Here is a 19,416-nt window from a genome sequence, read left to right as displayed (position 1 = left end):
ATGTCTCTACGGAGCCGATACTACGGCTACCAAATTTGCACCAACCATTTGTACTTCGAACGGACGCATCGGACACAAGTCTCGGAGCCGTGCTCATGCAAGCCCACAAAGGCAAGCTCCACCCCACAGCTTATGCCAGCCGAAAGCTGCTTCCACGGGAGGCTTCCTATAGTACCATCGAACGCAAATGTCTCGCGTTGGTATGGGGAATTCAGAAATTCTCCATGTACTTATATGGAGTACATTTTTGTGTCCAGACAGACCACCAGCCTCTGAGATATATCCAACAGGCAAAACAGCTGAACACTCGAGTACTTCGATGGAGTTTACTACTCCAAGAGTACCAGTTCATCATTACGCATATTAGGGGAGCGAAAACGTGGGAGCCAATTACTTGAGCCGGATATAGTTCTTGAGGTCTATGAGCATGGTATTTTTTTTTTCCTTTCGTCGTTTTTTTTCCATTTGTATGTGCATATTTCATTGTACAAGAAGTGTATTTTGAGTTATTTTCTTTTTGCTTGGTGCATTGGTTGTTTTTACATGTTGTAATGCACATTGAAGGATTTCACTACAGTAAAGGAGCGCACCTGTTCCGTTTTGTTCGTAGTATACATTCGTGCATTGTATTCTGTATTGATGGCTGCCGTACACGTCTATTTCTTTTTCTTGTTTGCATGGCGCATTGATATTGTTGCGTGTAACTGAAGCTCATACTCTAACAATTGTTTTTTTTCTTTTTGTTGTTACCTTGATGCACTCTGCCTATTTATGTTCTGTATGAGAGGGACAGTCCTCATGTCTCCCTTGTAGGTGGTGTTTTGTTCCTTGTTGCCGGAAAATTCCCCTCCGTGTGAGCCAATGTTATAAATAACATTCTGAAAGTGGGGGCAATGTCACGGACGGCCATTTTTGGCAGCCCCGCGTAACAGCAATTACCAGGCGCCGTACTTCCCCACTGACCGTGGGAACGGCGGGCGCATGAAAGGAAGCCGAGAAGTGCAGAATGGGGTGCTCTTCTTGGAACGTCGCCGTCGACGATTGATACTTTTGTAACTGCGGCGGCGTCTGCAAGGTCGTGGAAGGCCACGATGTACCCCGAACAAGGATTAGGCTACGGGACGCACCGGCTGAGAGGCAAACAGTCTTACCGTTTCCCACGGGGAAAAGCGTGGGAAACCCTCTGGTGGCCAAGCCGTATGACAACAACCCAACAGGTTGTCGCTCTCACTAGTTGAGGGCCCTCTCCCAATTAAAAAGGGGTGGGGTCAATATATTTTTGGGGCAGAGTTTCCATCAATTAAACGCGCATGATTGGACCCATGTAGAGGTCTCTTGTCCCCAAGGAAGAGAGCAAGGAGACACGAGGGGGATTTAAGCGCAGGATTTCGCCCTGCTAGGCAGACTAGTCGCTGCCCAACATGGTGTAGAAACAGATCAACAAGCATCTCTTCTAGAAGTTTTTAGTGTGGCTCTGTATCGGCTGGCCACCTAAACTTAGCCGTTCATCTAGTTGTGACGCGATATTAACGTCTGCAACGTAGACATCGTGACCTCGCCTCGAGTTAGCTCAACCTGCTCGAAGTCACCTGCAAGCACTAGCCTCCCGGAGCCACCAGCATTGCAACACCGCCGACATCGCAGTCGTGCCAGAACTCCCTTCGACTTCTCGCATCTGATCGTCGGGGACACAACGCTGCCGGTCATCACACATATGCCTTCACCTGTTTATTTCTTCGAACTTTCTCCTCCGTCGTTCTATTGTTGTTAGTTTGTGTAGTTTGTAATAGTTTCTCTCGCAAGTTGATTTATTGTTTTTTTATATATTTCTTTAGTTGTATCAAGTGTCGATGTATTTTGTTAGTTGTATTGAAGTGTTATATTAGATCCCGTGTGCTGCAATATCACTAGAGTAAAGTTTGTTTTGATTTCTCACGTCTCTGATCTCTTCACTGTCTCTGCTTGCGTACGGAACGAACTAACCTGCTGTCATTCCTGTTGCCGACTTCGCGCTGGCGACGCTAGAGTGGCAGCTTGTAACAAGTTCCAATCGCTATTTGTGCGATGTCTGCGCCAAACTCGATCCGGATCAGGCTGTAACGCAATGCATTGGCCAATTGTTTGCGATCAAAAGCGCTCTTGTGTCACTGGTTTTGCGATCAAGAAATGATCGGGCTTGATTGTGACCAGAAGAACTCTTGTGGCATTCGCATAACTTTTAAGTTGTGAAGAGCAGAAATGATTACACACGGGGTGTTGTTGGAGCCTACATTTTGAAAGGTTTTGCCAGGCTGAAAAAACAAATCTGCTTCTCAAAACGTTCGCCCCAACGACACCCCGTGTTCGCAAATTTTTCATGTCTTGAAGCTTCCATTTTCCCTTTAACTTCTCTCTTTATCCTCCGTGGCTGTATATCAGCTGTCATGCTGCTAAAGTCAAGGCCACGGCCGCCGCATTGCGAAAAGGGTAAGTACAAGCAAAGCTATACATTTCAGTCCACATAAAGATTCCCAGCTGGCCAAAATTAACCATGAGTACTGCCTTCTCTATAGCATGCCATATTATCACCATTTTAGCTCGTGTTACTGCAGGAGTTATTACCTTTTTTGTGTGTCAACTTAAATTGAAAACATTCGCTATATCATATGCAGATATAAAACGGTACCTGAGACGTTTACAACATGTCGGTGACCGGGAGAGAAAAAGAAGAGTTGCTGAATGTGTGCACGAACACTTCGTAGACATTGAAACTTGTATCTTTTTCCATAGAGGATAAGAATTTCACCAATGACGAAGACAACAGAAGTAGTGATGTCAGGAAGGCTTCAAATCAAGAGCATGTCAACCCTACAAATGCTTCTGTAAGCACATCAGCTGTAAAACAGCCAAGATTGGCCAGCAATTAATGTGGCAGAAGTTGAGTTTGAAACAACTTATGAAGAAAGCCGAGCTTGGCCAGCGAGCTGGCAGCTTGGGCCTGTGAAACTAAAGCTTGTGCATCTCATCTAACACTCCTGCTGAAAATATTGAAGAAGCACCACCCAGAGTTACCCAGCGACTCACGAACCCTATTGGGGACACCGAGGTCTTGCGCGTTAAGAAAAATGGGGACATCTGGTTTATACCACTACTTTGGTATTAAATCAACAATAGAACAAATGATACGTACAAGCAGGCAGCATCACAAGTGATATTATCGCACTTCTCATAAATATTGATGGACTTCCCATTGTAAAGAGTTCAAGCAAACAATTCTGGCCAATATTGGCATCTGTTGAAGAGTCCAGTGATGTCAAGCCATTTGTCATTGCCTTATTTGTTGGAAACACAAAAACTGAGAGGACTACTTGAGTGATTTTATTGCAGAAGTGAGCATGCTGGAAATGGAAGGCTTCACTCAAGGTGACAAAAAGTTTACAGTTCAAGTACGTGCATTTGTCTGTTATACACCTGCAAGGGCATTCTTGAAGTGCATCAAGGGCCATGGAGGCTATTACAGTTGCGAGAGATGCACTCAAGAAGGAGTCTATTCTGAAAGCTCTCGAAAAGACGTTCTTCCGGCGCTCAATGATCCACTGCAAACTGATGAAGCATTTCTGAACCAAAATCAGGAAGAGCACCGTCGTGGACACTCACCACTGACCGAGGTAAAAATTTCCATGGTTAGCGATTTTCCACTGGATTACATGCACCTTGTGCGCCTAGGGGTTGTGAGGAAACTGCTTCACTACTGGGTCCGAGAAGTACCTCATAAATCAAAGGTTCCAATACATGTGCAGAATGAAATATCAGAGATGCTAATAAATTTGCAGAAGCACACACCTCGGGAAATGGCCCTAAGCCCCGAAGTCTTTGCGAACTGGAAAGATGGAAGGCCACAGAGTTTTGAAACTTTTTATTCTACTTTGGACCTGTGCTGCTATCAGGACGAATTGAAAAATGTTATTACCAGCATTTCATGAAGCTTAGTGTGACATTGTCTATCCTCGTAAGCCCTGAACTTTGCCACCTGCACTTAATCTTTGCCAAAAATCTTCTCCGAGGGTTTGTCACTGATGGTGGACGTCTTTATGGGGAGGGCGTTTACGTGTACAATGTACATGCACTTGTACACCTTCCTGACGATGTGCAGAAGTTTGGCCATCTTGACTCATTTTCCGCATTCCCGTTTGAGAACTTTTTGGGTCAATCGAAGCGTGACTTGAAAACTCCAAATCGAGCGCTTCAGCAAGTCGTGAAGAGTTTGTTTGAGCGCAGTCAGAGTGACGTGTTCAAAACAGCACTCCCAGAAAAGCAAGTAATTTTGCAAAAGCCACATGGTTCTGGACCTACTCCTCCAGGTTTTCAGGGAACCAGGTTCACTGCATAGCTTTTTCAGATGTAGTTATTGAAACCAACACTGCTGACTCATGTCTTCTTATGACAGACGGGAACATTGTGATTGCAACAAATATTTTATCAGATAGTGTCGATGTAAAGATATCTGCTAGATTTTTCAAGGTACTGACCAACTTTCATGCTGATATTGTGGGGACAACTGAGCTCCATGCTTACCAAGCTTCGGACCTTTCAGCAGTCAATGCAGTATGGTCACTCAACGAGATCAAGTCAAAGTGCTTCTGCTTACCTGGTAGACACGGTTTTATTGTACTGGGTTCTTTCTACTGGGTTCTTTAACCCAGTCTTGTACTGGGTTTCTTTAACGTGCACCCAAATCTGAGCACACGGGCCTACAACATTACTGCCTCCATTGAAAATGCAGCCGCCGCAGACGGGATTCGATCCGGCGACTGAAGCTAACATGCTCTTTCAAGATGTGGTTTCAGAGCGCATGTTTTGCGACTTGTAGGGATCACCAGAAACCATCCTTGCCCTCACCCACACTAGCGGCCATATAAAGCAGCCACCAGGGCCCCTCGATATTTCCCTGGATGTGCAAGCACAGCGAGCGACAGGTGGAAGGAGAAGTTGGCAGAAGTATGCGATGAGTTTTCATATGCGTCAAGAGTCCGTTGGGCCCTAAAATAGTGGCGACCAGCGTGGAGGTTATTCTTCTGATTTGTGCCACTGTCATGATACAGGTGCGAAAAACAATTAAGTGGTTGCCATGCGGGGACCATGAGCAACAACGAAGGGCTCAAAAGCTTTAAATTTTGAAGTGCGGTCATGTACAAGCAGGAAGCAAATGACAACATATACCATCGAGGGACTACAAGGGCACTATGTGGTGTGGACCAGGAAGGTAGCAATATTGCAAGGCAGTGCTGACAGTGATTATTATTGGTGGTTGGGCGAAATTCGAGTTTTTAAAAACAGCTGCTGCGAACAAGTATACTTTACAGAGCACTTACAAGGCTACGTGCATTAATTTTGCCCCACCGCGGTGTTCTAGTGACTAAGGTACTCGGCTGTTGACCCGCAGGTCGCGGGTTCTTATCCGGGCTACGGCGGCTGCATTTCCGATGGAGGTGGAAATGTTGTAGGCCCGTGTGGTCAAATTTGGGTGCAGGTTGAAGAGCCCCAGCTGGTCAAAATTTCCGGAGCCCTCCACTACAGCGTCTCTCATAATCATATGGTGATAACAGTGAAAGTTGGGCTAGTTGGTGGTTCATACTTGGGAAGTAAAAAGAGCGCAACAATATAGACAAGGACAGAGGAAGAGACGACACTGCGCTGACTCGCGACTAAACTTTATTGAAAGATACACGCACATATATCAAGCATTTGTCAAGGTTGTCCACGTGAACGGGTCAAATGCTTGATATATGTGCATGTATCTTTCAATAAAGTTTAGTTGCGAGTCAGCGCGGTGTCGTCTCTTTCTCTGTCCTTGTCTATACTGTTGCGCTGTTTTTACTTCCCAATAATCATATGGTGATTTTGGGACGTTAAACCCCACATATCTATCTTCTATCTGTCTCTCGACGTGCATTAATTGCGCAGTGGTGGTGAATGGTTTTCACTGTCTTATCAAAAGCATCTGCAATGTTTATGCTGCTACTAATGCTATTTTGTCTGTTTATCATCTGCAGTAATTCCTGAATATTCCTTGTTTTTGCAGAACAAAGTGCCGCGGCCTGCTTATTGATCACAACCAGGCCTTGGATGAGCATCGAGGAATAAAGTATAAACGGACATCATGCAATAAAGTATATTTGCAATCAAGACAAGCAGTTGAGCTGAGTTAATGCTGCCAATTAGCTGCAAAATGTAGAAAGTTCTTAAAAATTCTGATTAGAGAGCTTCGAATCAGTCTGCTTCAGTCCTTGCATATATATACAAGCCGCTAACACACGTGCGTTCCATCAATAATTTAATGTACTTTAGAATACCCTACTGCATGTTGAAGACATGCTCCACTCATGATTCGCAAGTTTGTCTTTTCAGTTAAAAAGACTTCTGACATTGGGCCTGTTTTCTGCGTTGCATGAGCATAATTTACAATAATTCGTAATATTTTATAAATGTAACGGGAGTGTAACTTGTAACGTCACTTTTGTGTTTTGCTTAACGTTATGCAAACATTATCATAATGTTTTATTAATGTTTACATAATGTTCAAGATAACATCGCTACGTTTATTCAGAACGTTAGCAGAACATTTAGTTTCGATGACATTAACAATACTGTTTCAACATTGAAGCTGAACGTAAAAGTAACATTATTATAACGTATTTGTGCTACTTGGGTTGTCATCTCCTTTCTTATGTATTAAGATAATCTTAGTATTCTTCCAAGACTCTGGTACTCTTCCCGTTAGGAGACACTTTGTAAACAGGGTCGCTAGTTTTTCCAACACAATCTGTCCTCCATCTTTCAGCAGATCTGATGTTGCCTGATCCTCACCAGCAGCTTTGCCTCTTTGCATGCTCTCCAAGCTTTTCTGACTTCTTCTGTCACCACTGGTGGGGTATCATCTGGTTTACTGCTAGTTCTTATAGTATTAAGATCGTGGTTGTCTCAGCTACTGTACAAATCTCTGTAAAAATCCTCCGCTATTTTAACTATCCTCTCCATATTGGTAGTTATTTTGCCTTCTTTGTCCCTTAGAGCATACATCCGATTTTTGCCTATCCCAAGTTCCCTCTTCACTGCTTTGACGCTCCTTCCGTTTTTCAGAGAGTGTTCAATTCTCTCCGTGTTATACCTTCTTAAACCAGATACCTTACGCCTATTAATCAACTTCAAAAGCTCTGCTAGTTCTGTTTTGTCTGTTGTACTTAAGACTTTCATGCTTTGACGCTTCTTAATGAGATTCTTCGTTTCCTTGCAAAGCTTGCCAGTTTCCTGTCTAACTACCCTGCCTCCAACTTCCACTGCACACTCGATAATAATACTCGTCTGATTATCATTCATTGTATCTACGCTAAGGTTGGTTTCCTCGCTAAGAGCCGAGTACCTGTTCTGAAACGAGACTCTGAATTCCTGTACTCTCCCTCCCAGTGCTAGCTCATTGATTGGCTTCTTGCGTATAAGTTTCTGTCATTTGTTCTTCAAGTCTAGGCAAGTTCGAGGCCCCGCCACGGTGGTCTAGTGGCTAAGGTACTCGGCTGCTGACCCGAGGGTCGCGGGTTCGAATCCCGGCTGTGGCGGCTGCATTTCCGATGGAGGTGGAAATGTTGTAGGCCCGTGTGCTCAGATTTGGGTGCACGTTAAAGAACTCCAGGTGGTCGAAATTACCGGAGCCCTCCACTACGGCGTCTCTCATATTCATAAGTGGTTTTGGGACGTTAAACCGCACATATAATAGTAAGGCGAATTCGAGGCCGTACCATTCTATGGTCTCTGCATCGTGCCTTGCCCACCACTTCCATATCCTGCACGATGCCTGGATGTGCACTCATTAAAAGTCTATTTCGTTCTTATTTTCGCCATTAGGGCTCCTTCATGTCCATGTACGGTTTCCTTGTTTTCGGTAGAAGGTATTCAATATCTGTAAATTATTGCGTTCTGCAAATTCTGCTAGAAGCTCTCCTCTGACATTTCTAGTACCGATGCCATAGTCTCCCACGGCCTGGTCTCCAGCCAGCTTCTTCCCTACTTTTGCATTAAAGTCTCCCATCAGTATAGTATACTGTGTCTTTATCTTACTCATTGCCGATTCCACGTCTTCATGAAAGCTTTAAACTGAAGCGTCATCGTGGCTGGATGTAGGGCGTCAGCCTGTACAACCTTCAACTTGTATCTCCTATTGAGTTTAATTACAATACCTACCACTATTTCATTATTGCTACAGTATTCCTCTATGTTGCCAGCTATGTTTCTGTGAATAAAGAACCCCACTCCCAGTTCTCTTCTGTCAGCCAAGCCCGAATAGCAAAGGACGTGCCCGTTCTGTAGCGCTGTATAGGCCCCATCTGTCCTCCTAACCTCACTGAGCCCTATTACATCCTATTTATTGCCCTCTAGTTCCTCGAATAGCACAGCTAGACTTGCCTGACTAGATAAGGTTCTAGCGTTAAATGCTGCCAAGTTCAGGTTCCAATGGCGGCCTGTCCGGATCCAGAGATTCTAAGCACTCTCTGCTGCATTGCAGATCTGACCACCACCATGGTCAGTCGCTTCGCAGCCACTGGGGACTGAGGGCTGTGAGTACTTGACTGAGGGCCGTGAGTACTGAATCATTGATACAGGTTCCATTAGATATTGCTACTGCCTCAACAAGTCCTTCATTGCACTAACTAAAAAGAAACTAGTAACTCCCTGAAATCACCTGCACTTGATGCTCCTGTGTAGTTCTGCTGCTTTTTGGTTTTGCTTTGACAGATATGGCTGTGAAAACATGTGCCGGGTATATATTTTTGTGTTGGTTAAGTGAACTACAGTATGAAATAGCACAAGTTTTTAACGTTCCTTTGTAATGTTTAAGGTTCAGCACGTAAAGTGCAAAGCACACAGTGTTATTGAAACATGTTAAGAAGCTGTACCAAAAGAACATACCAATTTATTGTCCTGCCAGCTTTTCAACCAGAAAAAGTTACATTTAGTAGATTCAAATAAATGGCAAAGTTGCAAAGCTTTTATCAATTGCTAACTCATAAAAATGCTGAGCTTCTTAATGCAACTTGATGAAAACTTGCATGATTACAGCAAAGTAGCAGCCATTTGGGTTATACACTTTTTCAAAAAAAGTTGATCATGTTAAGAGAATCCTGACAAGAGACCTAGTCGGGGCAGGTTCAGATGCCCAGAAGCCAAAAACTTCCAAGGCCGTGCTTTAGTCATCTCTACAAAATCAAGATGTGGCAGAGAGTGTCAACTTTCAATAATTATCAGGCACGAGCTATTTTGTGAACAGTACTCGAGAGCTCTGCCATAGCAGTAAAATCATGTTCTGAAAAAATTTACACAAAACTAGCCTCAAAATGGTATGACACAATTCAATGGAGTATCTCAGACACCCATAAAAACTAGCTAATGTCACAAAAGTTTGGAGCTGTTTTAGACAATTCCAGACACATCTGCTGAGCCAGTCACGTGACAACTACTGTGGCCAACAATGCGGATTCGCTTCCCAAGTTCAACCAGCATCTGCAGGAACTAAGCTCCACCAGCGCAACTGCGGAACTAACCGAGTGTTGACACATCTTTGCTGCTCTGTAACCCTACGCTTTCAAACATTGTGCTTATGTAGTGCCAAGCCAATGGAAGCTATGATACCAACAGATTTTCAGCCTACCGAGATTCACGCAAAAAAAATGGACAGGTCTTGGATGGAGAACAGCATGCATATGCAAATAATAATAATGATGCTTTATGCTCAGAAGAAACAATAAAAAACTGATCATGAGTCCTGCATACATAAAAGATTTCTTTACCCAGAAATTGCCAAAGCTTTTTGTTGTTATCTTTATTTGTCTTAAAATCAAATCTAGAAAGGTGATACTTTACATAGTTTGGAATCATTCCAGTCATCACTTTGAAAATTATCACTAGATTTCTGTTCCCAGATTTGAAAAAAAAACATACATCCAAGCTTTTTCATAAGAGATGCATGCTGACATGTAGTTTTAGCAGCGATTGCGTTTTCTTGCACATAACTGACACTTCCAATACCATCCGCTAAGGAAAAAAAAAGTAGAGGGAGGAGATGCGTAGAGGATTCTCTGCGTATTGACACAAAGCAAACTTGAGTGCCAAAATTAGTGGAATACGGACACTAATAGTTGCTGTACAAATTGTGTGAGTCAGCAGGGTATACCATGTCATCATCTGACCAACCCTATTATGACGCAAGCACACTGGTATCTCCTGCAATGAATTATCAGTTACATCAGGGTCTCGAAGAGGTTCAAATTGAAAACCCGAAAATAAACAATCGTGCAGAAAATCGTGATAAGCTTGCACTCATGATCTGCTGTTAAAATGCAGCACTTTACATGAAAAACTGTACTACATGAATAAAAGATTTTACAGGACATTTCATGATTAATAAAACACACCTGGTTAGGACAGTTCAGCTGCTCTGACAAGAGGTTTGCTTGTAGCATATGGTTGAGCTTCATTACTCTTGCATTAACAGATGTCCTCGACCGCTGTCCTCCTTCACGCTTGGTACCCTTTGGGGGATTGATACGGAACAGCCGCCAGTAAAATGAAAATTTTCTTTAGTTAGCAAAAAGACTATCCATGCGCTTGAACTGTCTTGCTACCCCAAGACTGTATAATACCACCATAGAAAGCAGTTACTTGAGATAGTATTACAGGCTTAGCCAGGGGGGGGGGGGGGGCACACTGGGCCTATTCCCTTTCTTTCCCACAGTTTTTTTTGCCATGGCAGGTGCCCCCTCCTCCCCCGAAGAAAACTTCTGCCTAAGCCTTTAACCACTATCTAAAAAATGATTATTTTTCTGAGTCGTGATGGTCTGAACAAGCACATGACCAAATGGTTCACAATGCCTTAGCAGCAACTACTGCATCTGACAGTGTAACCAGCTGAAGCGAAATTTCAAGGCACTGTTGGTTGTGTTCAGTGACTTATTATAATGCGGCATGTACATGTGCATAGTCGCTTTTTTGCAAACACTGCATGCGTTATAAAAAAATTCTGGCTTTGCAACTTGTGCACATGGTTACGATACAGCTGGTGCACGACCCTCAAGTGTTTTAAGCACTTGAGATTTCTGCAGATTAATGTGAACTTACATAGGTGTTGAGTGCACTTTTATTTTGTTGCTTGTTTTTACATAGATAAATGTGCAGCAGACTAAAAGGATGTGCACATGTATTAATATTGTTTATTATATTAATAATCTTATTATTAACAATAATATGCGAGAAACAACACCCAACACCCCTGCACGATTATGAGGGACCACCTCGTGAAAGGCTCAAGAAATTTTGACCATCTGGTGTTCTTTACCCTGCACAGACATTGCACAGTACACATTCCCATTTCAGTGGAGGCGAAATGGCCTAACGTGGCAGAGATCTGTGAACGTAGAATGCAATGTATTGAAAAAATGTGTGTAAAGCAATTATCCAATTCAATTTGTAACAGGAAATGCAATAAAAAAGTAATAAGTAAGTAAAAAGTAAAGAAGTAGTTTGTGAAGCAAATGTCCCCCCTCTACATCTGCATCACAAAATAAATTACCAGAAAAGTGTAGGGTGGGCTTGAGGGAATAGTACCAAAACTCAAGATTGTGGCAACAGATTTTTTTTTTGCTCCAGGGAAGAAAAAAAAGCAGGGTAAGCATGAACGTCTCATTCTTGGCAAGTTGCAATACAATTGGTTTTGATACACACATTCAACTTAAGGCAAGCAAGGAAACATGACCAGACCGCGTGATTATACTATTGAAGCACCACTGAGAAGAAATCCGCACCAATGCAAAAGCTTCAGGCAGTGGACACAAATACTGAAGGTCGAGTATATGTCAAATATGTGCACCGTAGTAATCTCATCTGAATTGCAAATACTAATCTCAAAAGTCAAGGTTTTGCTAGTAGGAACCTAAAATTAACCATGGGTGTCATGAGCCCAGTTGGAAGAGCTCGTGCCCATTATGCGAGAAAAATTGAATACCACTGTGAAATTAGGTTGCTAAGTGCCTGCACTTGAATGAGGTTATCAATGTTTCTAATTGGGATTTGGTTTGATTGAAGTAAATTAGGGTTGTATGAATGTGGTGCATGACAGGGTGCAAAGTTTTGCCTGGAACAGTGCAGAAATTAGCTACAAATTTGGACAAGACATCCGCTCAGAATTTCACAGTTTACTCTAGATTTAGGTATGCCAATACTATATGTACTATATACTATATACCTATATATACTATATACATTACTTTTTTGTACAGCAACCATCACTGCACATGCAGCCACTTACCCCCTATTGTACTCTGAAACAGCAATTCTTGTACTTGATATGGTGGATTTTACATGCCAAAACCACTATATGATTATGAGGTACGCCATTGTGGAAGGCTCCGAAAAGTTTGAGTATCTCATTTTCTTTAACACGAAGTGACATCACACAGTGCTTCGGCTTCTATCACCTTCATCAAAATGTGACCACCACAACCTGGTTCGAGTCCAGGTGTGCAGCCAAGCAGCTTAACCGTTCTACCATCAATCGTAGCGGCGAGGAATGTCTCACTCGCGATCTTATGCTTAGCATGTACCATGGTAGAAATGTTCTTTTTTTCTTCCACATCTCAAGTCCCCACTCTTGCTCCTTTGTGAAGAGACAGTGACCTCTCAATCGAGTAATTGTTCTTCTCACTTTGCACATCTGTTCACACTTGTGTGTAAATGCCTGTCTACTCTCTGCTCTCCCGCTGTCCACTTTCTCATCTTGCACCTTGGCTACACGAAATACCTGGAACACACATTCTAGTCATGTCTTCACTGACTAGGCCAGAGCATTGTTACACTCTGTAAAAACTGTAGAAGTCGAGGCACAAAGATAAATTTTCTTCATAACAGCTTGCAGTGTAGTGCTCAACCTAAACTAAAAAACTAGTAGGCATTAACAAAGTGTGAGGACCTGGCATACGACGCTACATTCCACTGTGCAAATACCACCATTAACAGCCCACAAATCAGGCCAATGTTTTTTTTTTTATTCGTAAGAGATGAATGCTTTTAGACTTTTGCGAGCCATAACTTACAAAATATTTGGGAACACATTTAGTGGTTGCCATCAGACATTTATGAACTTGTGTGCAGAAGTAATGAAAGCCAGTACTTACTTTAGGGTGGCACTTAATTTAGTGAGAGAATGACAGCACTCATTTAACAATGCAAATGACCACCAACAGAAAAGACTGACCTTTGCAAGGATTCCAGTGTGGTCGCAGCACTATTCGGGTCCATCATGTTGAATGCATAATAAGTCAAGAACATTACACAGACTGCCTCGGTAAAATTGGATGCTTCACAAAAGAGTTCCTGCTTACAGGCGACATAACATTTGTCTGAAAAGACAATTTCTGTAAAAAAAAAATTAAAGAATCCTATAGTGAAACTCACGTTAGAGCATCAATTTCGAAATTAGGTATTGCTACAAAGTTTTACAAGATTTACGTGGTATAATGCGAGAGCCCATTTTTTTATCACTTTATTTGATGGCTGTCAGCCAACTAACAAATGTTCCAGCAGCGCCCTAGGAACAAGAAAAATGAATATAAAAGCGCATTTACATCCGACTTGTACCAGTTACAGTAAACAAGTAACCGATCAAAATTGCAATTGCATTTTTTAAATGTTTTGTTTAGGGGGGTTAAATTCAGCCCTAGAAAGGTAACTCAAGAATCATAGAAATGCAATCAATTCCTTTAGCATTACTTCATAACTCTATTACTGTAACACAATAATGCAAGTTTACTTAATCTCCAACATTGTGGCTGGCATGTAAACTACTGGAGTTGGCATGTTAAAGAGAAGGTTAAAGGTTTGATGCAGGCTGAAAGGCTTACCGGGACCTCAGCGGCAGATTGTACAAATGGTGCTCATGCGTTCATATAGAAATCTGCGTGTTCAAGGAAACAGACTTCTCTTGGTAAATTGGACTCTGTCTTGTCTCTTTTATAGGTCATCGTCGTAGCTGTTTGTGCAATTGAACAATTTGGATCTGGTTAACTTTTAATGGCATTAGTTTTTCAAAGTTGTTATTACTGATAATGAAGAGCTTTTTTGCAAAGAAATCAGCTGCTACATTGAACACTCTCAATGCATGTGCTGGAGTGAAAGGTTGTATTATATATAAAGCAACACCTTGCACACCGGTCGTGGTTGTGCAATGCTTTGCTGCTGCTGGACCTAAGATAAGGTATTGCAGCTAAGGTGTTAATTTTGGGCAAACAGTTACAAGAAGAATTCAAAAACGCAAAGTGTTACAGTTTTGAAAAAAGATGATAGATTGTACTACAAAACTAAAAAAATTTGTAATCCATTACAAGTAACCGATTACTTTAGGATATTACATATAATTTATCTAGGCCACATAAAAGCATATTCCAGAGAGCAGGTTCTCCCTATAAGGTGCATTACAAATGTCCTTGCACATCAAAAGAATTGTTCCTGCCAATGCAAATACAATAATAATTATTCGGATTAAATGTCCCAAAACAAGAATGCAATTATGAGAGACCCCATAGGGGGTGGGGGGGAGGCTCTAAAATGCACCAAAATTCAAGCACACGGGCCTCAAGCATTTCCTCTCTCCCCCCCCCACCCACCGAAATTGGAGTCACCGCGGCTGGGATTCAATCTCATGACATATGGACCAGCAATTCGACCACCATAACCACTAGACAAACTTGTCAGGTCTTCCCATTCATGCAGGTCAAACTGCTTCAGAGGTTGCATGTGGCACGATTGCAGTGTCCCACCATATGCTGGATGTGCAGTATAAAAACCGTTCATATTTACCCTGTATTATAAAAGTGATAGAGCTTGGTTTCGTACTGCAACTGCTGTTGAAAGCCTTTGTCTTCTTATTCTTTACCCCTTACCCACCGCTCATATGAAGTTCTGGACATGGTGATAAAACAATTTGAACTGTAGCACCGACCCACGTTTCTCAATGACATATGATGCACCACTCGATTACTTTACTTCCCAAAGATATGTTGCAGCTTGCGATAACCCTGTATGACAAATGATCGCTTTCTATGGTGTATAATGCAAACTTTTATTATTAATAGCAGCAATTAGTGTTTGCCATATCTCTTATTTACTGCAAAAGTAAAAAAAATCTGCATGCCACACACACATGCAAGACAATTACTGTGAAAATATTAGAATGAGTGTCAACATTTACAAAGTAAACCATAAACATGATGACCTGATGCATCAATTCTTTGCTACTAACAAAAAAGTACGGTAGAATACCTTCTCAGCCCAGTGTGAAAGCCTTCCGATAGTGCACCTTTCATAATATTGAAATTTATTCATACATGCATACATACACCATACCTACATACATACATAAAAAATATGAACAGAACGCATAAGCCTCAAATCTGCGCATTTGTAATCTGCAGTAGGCTCAACGCATGGCAACCGCAGCGGCGCGCTATTGGTCACACTCTCGCATGGACGCCGCCGCGATGTGCACCTAGCAACGACCGCCGCACATACCTCATGACGAAATACTCTCGTTCTCGGAGTGCGCCCTGAAGGAATCCCTAATGGCCGTTCCTTTTAGTACAACTTGTACAAGATGCTCCATGCTTCAAAATCAGTTTGTACAAACACTTGTTTATTTTCACACTCATGCTAAACATTACCTAGTTGTCAGAAGCGTATTTTACACCATAAATCACGAAATGACTGCAAATTTGTATGTACAAACGCCACACGAGTCTTCCGCTAGTGTACGCAGATGCCGTATTTACATACTGCCATCATTTTCTGCACTTTGCTGTTGATGTCGATGATGATGTCAATGCTTTTATTTTCAGACTTTCAAACTTTTACCTGCTAACGTTCACAATAATCTTTAAAATTATAAAACGTTTTATTTTATTACTTACTACTGTTCATAATTTTGTGTAGCGTTTCAAAAATGTATACATAACATAAAAAAAATTTGTTTTTACACTTGCACAAGCTTTGGAGACAAAATCCGAGCCAAGATAAATCAACACAACAACAACATGGGCGCCTTGAAACGGTGCGTTCGCAGTGCATAGTTGCTTGTTTTACAGACCTCCGTGTTTCGTAATGTCTATGGCGCCCACCGCCATTGACAACTTGTGTTTTCTCGCTCGGCCACGACTAACGGCGAAAAGGCTCTAGCATTGATACAGACGTCCTGCGAAATAACGGCTGAATCAGGTTACTGTAGTCAGGTCGTCTGCAACTCAGTGGAGTATGTCTTCAGCCACTTTCACTGTCACTGCCCAGCGTATATTTTATGCGTGCATTTTGGTTCTGACTTAACATTTTTCTTCTCAGCTGCTTTGATGCTGCCATGTTTTTTTTTTCTTTTTTGCTGCTGCTTCTGCCATTTTTGCATTGTGGTTATGTAACTCTCTTTTTCTTATTGACTAACATTGTTAGCTCAACAAATTTCATTTTATGCATTCATTTTGTCAACTTCGTGTGTTGCCTCGATTAAGCTCTTTCTAGTTGGGAAGAATTTAGTTCGCTTCTTACCTCTGTGCATCATTGCTGCTACAGAAACCATTCCATTTCGTTCGTTCTCTCTATGTCGTTATAATTTCCCTTTTCTAGTACATCTTACTATTTTTTAAGGGCTATCCTGGATTCACGCTAGTCGATTTCGGCAAATAGTTCTTGCCCTAATTTTACCTAAGTAGGCCAGTTTCTTAGTGGTTATAACAAATAACCTTTATCTTAGTGGGCATGGCTTCAGATAAGGTTATTCATGTGACACTGAGTTATTTAGGTTCATGACTAATATTCACTTTATTCTAGACACAAACGATCGAAACAATTGCCCCCTCTTTGATTTCGCTATCCGTTCGATACTCAAACTAATCACCATTTGATTTCTATATTGTCTGTCCTTTGTATTCCTTCATTACCACCATCTTGGCTACAAAAGCTTTCATTCTTGGTGGTCAGCTACATCTCGTCTAATGTTTTCGACATCACCTGCAGTGTTGCCCAAGGCAGTGTGCTAAGTCATTTACTCTTTCTAATATACATTGAAGGGGCCCTGCAACACTTTTGAAATGGGTGTCACTGTTGGTCATGATGTCTCACAAATCACATGCCAAAATATTTCTTAAAATATGCCGATTATAAGCGGAGTTCGAGGAATTTGCTGAATACTTCAAGCGGTTTCTCTTCTCGTACAAGCGAGTGCACTGAAGGCAACTTGGGTAGGGACACAAGGGGCAAAAAGATGCACCATTTTGTCAGCGCACGTCATGACCTTGGGCACTTTTCGTTTTTCTAAGAACCCATGGCTACATTCAGGGTAATCACAAGCGTTGGCACATGGCAGCAGTTGCAGTGGCCACAGTATTTGCATAGCCTATAATGCTCAAATCAGTCAATGGCTGTGGACTCGGGTATGACACAGTAATCCAGGTATAAGGCATCACCTGTAGAGAGATGAGGGAGCAATTACTGGCTGGCTTTGAGAATTAATTGTGAATTTTAGACTGCATGCTGCGCTCTAATGTTTGGCTTATGTGCTTTTGGGAGCTGCGACTACCGATCAGCAGTGTTTTCAGACAATGCTAAAAAAAGTGTTGCAGGGTCCCTTTAAGGACGTACCCGCCGACCTTTCATCCTTAATTTAGTTACATGACAACAAGACCTATTGCAGTATTATTTATGGGCTAGTTTTTCTTTCTCTTTTTTGATAATAATTTCATTTCTCAAGTGACCTTAACCTGATTTTCAGGTAGAGTGCAACTCGGCAGAACTCCCTCATTGTACGATTAACAATACCACTATTTCAGCTGCCCCTTTATATAAATAAATATCTTTGTGTTTACCTTTCATCAGATTTATTTTATACTACGGCGTGTAGCAGCTATCTCAGCAAAAGCTTCTCAATCTGCAGGTTAGCCCCACAGAAACTTGTGCAATGCATCTTCTAATGTATATGCATTATTATATCTTATCTTTACCCACATTTAGAGTATGCTTCATCTACATGGTCACCATAACGAGATTATCTAGTTCATATGTTGGAAGCCATTACAAATAGGGCAGGCAGATTCACCTACAATAAAACATGACATTGACATGACACCATAGAGTTTCCTAAATATACACTAGAGGGAACTCTGGCGATAGTGTCTATGGGAACTACCATGCATGGCGGATCAGCGAGCAAGGAATGATGCGTATTACACGGATTCGTCTAATCTTCATACTTCTGGATTCGTGTGTATTCGTGTGGCCTGGAGCTGTCTCCTCACAAAACAAAAATCAGCAAATATTCAGTGATGGCACTTCACCGCCTTATTCTTCTAGGCTTACCATTTCAAATCAGGTCATGAAGTTCAAAAAGTTTGTTCTTTTCTTTGAAACAAAACCGAAACCAGCAATAAATGAAGCCCAAGTGGGGTTCGCCACCCGCAAGTACGAAGAGTAGGCAAATCTGTGTACTACCCATCATTCCCAGGGTCGCTGAATGATCACAGTGCCAGAGTCCCCTCTAGTTAATTTTAGTAAACTATGCATGACATGGTGCAGCCACATCACTGCTCTTATATGTCTCTTTCACTGGTAGAGTATTGTGATGAATTTCAGTGCTGCTTTATCCTCCTGTGTACACGTCTTGGCACATTCACAGCACACTTAGTTTCATGTGCACTCATGGTTACACGCAGGCATTTAAGCCGTCATTACAACCTAGGCGATTGCATATTCAAATCACAGTCTTTTGAATCGCATTGCATCTAACTGTAATTGTAAAACTTTTAGTAGACTTTCAGTGATAATCTGATTTCATTACATGCTAGTATTATGTAACATTGTTGCCCCTTGCCATTTGTAGTCTTTGTTTTACTGTTCTTTCCTTGTATTTTTTATCTCTCTTTCAGTTACTGATGTCCTCCTATCGGCGTGTAAGGTATTTTGAATAAATAAATAAACTGGCTCTTGGTCTTCTCACATTGAGGGCTACCCTCACCAGCCTATGATAATTATATTCTGCCTTGCCCCTAACTCCTCTCAGGTGCATTGCCTGGGTACCAGGATTATATAAAATCTACGACTCCGTTTCTCTGTGAGGGCTTTCCATATTCTCTTCCTATTTATATAATTTCAGAAAAAGGTGTTCATTATGCAGAGTTCATTTCATTCTTCTAGCATGTATATTATTTCAGGGTGTGTGAATATTCATGTTTAGAATTAAAATTGAGTGCTTCGACTCAACTTTCAAATACAGGGAAATATCTAAAATGTCTAAACACAGGCTGATTGCGCAACTCTGTTGGGGTGGTGTCCCTAAAACTAATGCAAAAGTCATTACAGTAG

At 41.8% G+C, this 19,416-nt stretch overlaps 1 protein-coding gene and 1 pseudogene across 1 annotated transcript in view; one reads left to right on the top strand and one right to left on the bottom strand.

Annotated features, from left to right (window-relative positions):
* The first annotated feature begins 2,811 nt into the window (after window positions 1-2,811).
* LOC142790895 (uncharacterized) lies at window positions 2,812-4,677 on the top strand (annotated as a pseudogene).
* Window positions 4,678-4,852: 175 nt separating this feature from the next.
* Window positions 4,853-19,416, bottom strand: part of LOC142790879 (uncharacterized) — a 36,122-nt gene continuing 21,558 nt past the window's right edge. Inside the window, exon 6 of the mRNA XM_075885392.1 lies at window positions 4,853-4,927. Within this exon, the coding sequence (XP_075741507.1) occupies window positions 4,853-4,927 (75 nt within the window). The remainder of the gene's footprint in view (window positions 4,928-19,416) is intronic.

Source organism: Rhipicephalus microplus, chromosome 2 (genome assembly GCF_043290135.1).
Source record: "Rhipicephalus microplus isolate Deutch F79 chromosome 2, USDA_Rmic, whole genome shotgun sequence".
NCBI lineage: Eukaryota > Metazoa > Arthropoda > Arachnida > Ixodida > Ixodidae > Rhipicephalus > Rhipicephalus microplus.
Note: the sequence above shows the minus strand (reverse complement) of the source record. Positions and strands in the feature narration are given on the sequence as shown.